Below are 2,304 nucleotides of genomic sequence, written 5' to 3' on the forward strand. Positions count from 1 at the left end.
CACAAATGACTGCCTGTAGCGTTCTAGTTCATTTATGTTCAAACCAACAACTCCACTTCAAATAGACAATGCGTGTTTTCATAGTCTCTAACCATAGGCATTGCATTATAGCTCGTGTGCGTATGTGTGTGTGTGTCAGTTTGTGCAAGTATGTGTGCGTGTGTGTGTGTGTGTCAGTGTACATCCTTGCAGGCATTGAAAGGCTGAATGACAAAGAGACGGAATCACCTTGTACACTTTGAACATTAAACATTGACCAGAAAACTCCAAGGCCAGGAAGCTTGGATATTAATGACTGCAGTAGTGGATGCTGTGGGACAAACATCAGTCCCTTTGAAGTGTGTGTGTGTGTGTGTGTGTGTGTGTGTGTGCGTGTACCTATACATGAATAGAGTTGATCTATCTGAGTAACTGAATGTAACTTCTATACATCATGTGCTTCATGCGTTATGAGTGACACTCATAACTATTTCACCCACGTAGATTATTACCACTGAGGATTGGCTCATTTAGGTTGGTTAATTTCACTCCATAGATCATCAGCAAAAGCTACAAACAAAACATCCACCGCTGAACTACAGACATGTTACCAAGCAGCTCCGTAACCACAGCACACGTATGAAGCAACAGTATCACCTACAGGTAAAATGAGGTAGGACAGTGTTGGAACTGGGGTATGATCAAGAAAGGGACAACTGTAGTAAGATTTACAGTCTGTTTAATGGGTCTTGGGGTGAGCTGGGCCTAGGGTCAGAGGTCAGAGGTGAAGGTGTGTGTGTGCGCCCTCTCCTTCCAGCCCTCCTCCTGCTCCAGGAGAAGGCAGCAATCTGGCCAGCAGGACCCTCTCACCTCTCATACAGCTTTTCCACCATCTTCTCCTCTGGATAAGTAAGCTCAAACCCAGCAGGATGAGTCCAGCCAGGGCAGCCGACGCCGCTAAGCTTGTCAGAACGATGTTCCGGACCACCCTTCCTGTGTACGGAGACCCAGTCACCACCGTAAAGTTGGGGGAGTGACTCAGGTCGACTCTGTCCCACCTGACCAAAGCACTATGGTAGTCCAGACTCAGCACCTGGGGGGGCACAACCCGGACCCCTTTGTAGACCCTCTTGACCAGATGGAAGGTGGAGTCCTGGACTTCACAACGATATGTACCAGCATTGTCCTCCTGGAGCAGACCCAGAACCACCCGGTCCAGCTGGGGAGAGTCGTACAGCACAAAGAGAGAGTCGTCAGAGGTGATGATTCCTCTGGCGTAACGCCACGACACCCTGGAGAGGACAGGTGAGGAGATGGAGGGTAGAGGACACGAGGAGGAGAAGAGGAAAGTAAAGAAGAGGAGAGGATTCTTTCACGGTCACATGTCACACCCTGACATAGGATGGCCTAAGCCCATGGCAGCATGTTAGTGCCCCACCTGAAGGAGTACTTCCCCATGGCCTCCATCACTTCTCCCAGACAGTCCAGCTCCAGACGGCCGCCCTCAGACCCTGTGATTGTCTGCAGCCCACACTGCCACGTGTCCAGACAGCGCACCCACCTCATCCGGCACCCTCCCTTCTCGAGCTGACCCTCCCGCATGGGGCACAGCTCCTGTTGACGCACCCCTAAGCCACAGGTGGCGCTACAGGCAGTGCTGTGTACTATGACCTCGGCTGGCACAGCGTTCATCTCCTCCAGGTCACCTGCCGACAGCAGTGGGGGGGGCTGGGGACGGGTTGGTGGCAGCGGGAAGAGAAGGAGGGCCAGCCAGAGAAGCACATTGGGCATGTCTGTCTGTAGACGGCACTCACAAAGTGTCTTGACTTTAGCCAAGTCTTCTACCAATTCTGTTGACTGAACCCAACAGAAATCCTACTATCAATCCTAGGCTGATACTAAAGTTTCCCTAACCTGTTGATTTAGTCCAGAGTACTGAAATGTAATCTGGAATTATTTTATATGATGGAAGGTCCTCAGCGTTCTAGAATACAGAAGGTGATGACACCTTTTCTATGACACTGTCATAATGATTTTGTATTTATTTCGTTTTTTCTTCGATAATCGCCTCAACATGTAAAAATGTAAAATTATTAAAATTATAAAAAGCATCAACAAAGGACATTGGAAAATGTAAATTTCTCAAAAATTCCCTAACAGACTTGTGAGACCTTCAGGACAAGGGGAATTATTTTTCTTATTTATAAGGAACACAGAATGAAGGACGCATCCAAATAATTCAACTCATACTGCATGGTTCGAGCCAGAGGTGTGCTGCCATCTAGCGTTCAGAAGGCCTATCTGTCCACGTTTGACAATTTCTGG

General features: G+C 48.5%; 1 protein-coding gene across 1 annotated transcript; it reads right to left on the reverse strand.

Annotated features, from left to right (window-relative positions):
• Positions 1-701: 701 nt before the first annotated feature.
• Positions 702-2,017, reverse strand: tmem81 (transmembrane protein 81). Its single transcript, XM_084681194.1, has 2 exons — positions 1,418-2,017; positions 702-1,271 (listed from the first exon to the last, which is right to left on the reverse strand). Exons 1-2 carry the CDS (start codon positions 1,768-1,770, stop codon positions 758-760), a joined length of 867 nt encoding a protein of 288 aa, XP_084537320.1. The 5' UTR covers positions 1,771-2,017; the 3' UTR covers positions 702-757.
• Positions 2,018-2,304: the final 287 nt, after the last annotated feature.

This window comes from Hypomesus nipponensis, chromosome 18 (assembly GCF_054491055.1).
Source record: "Hypomesus nipponensis isolate SF chromosome 18, ASM5449105v1, whole genome shotgun sequence".
Lineage (NCBI taxonomy): Eukaryota > Metazoa > Chordata > Actinopteri > Osmeriformes > Osmeridae > Hypomesus > Hypomesus nipponensis.

Excerpts from the sequence above, each read along its gene's own strand:
- tmem81 (XM_084681194.1), bottom strand. The coding sequence starts at position 1,770 with ATGCCCAATGTGCTTCTCTGGCTGGCCCTCCTTCTCTTCCCGCTGCCA. Across the intron at positions 1,272-1,417 it reads ATGGGGAAGTACTCCTTCAG|GGTGTCGTGGCGTTACGCCA; the intron begins GTGGGGCACTAA and ends TGTCCTCTCCAG.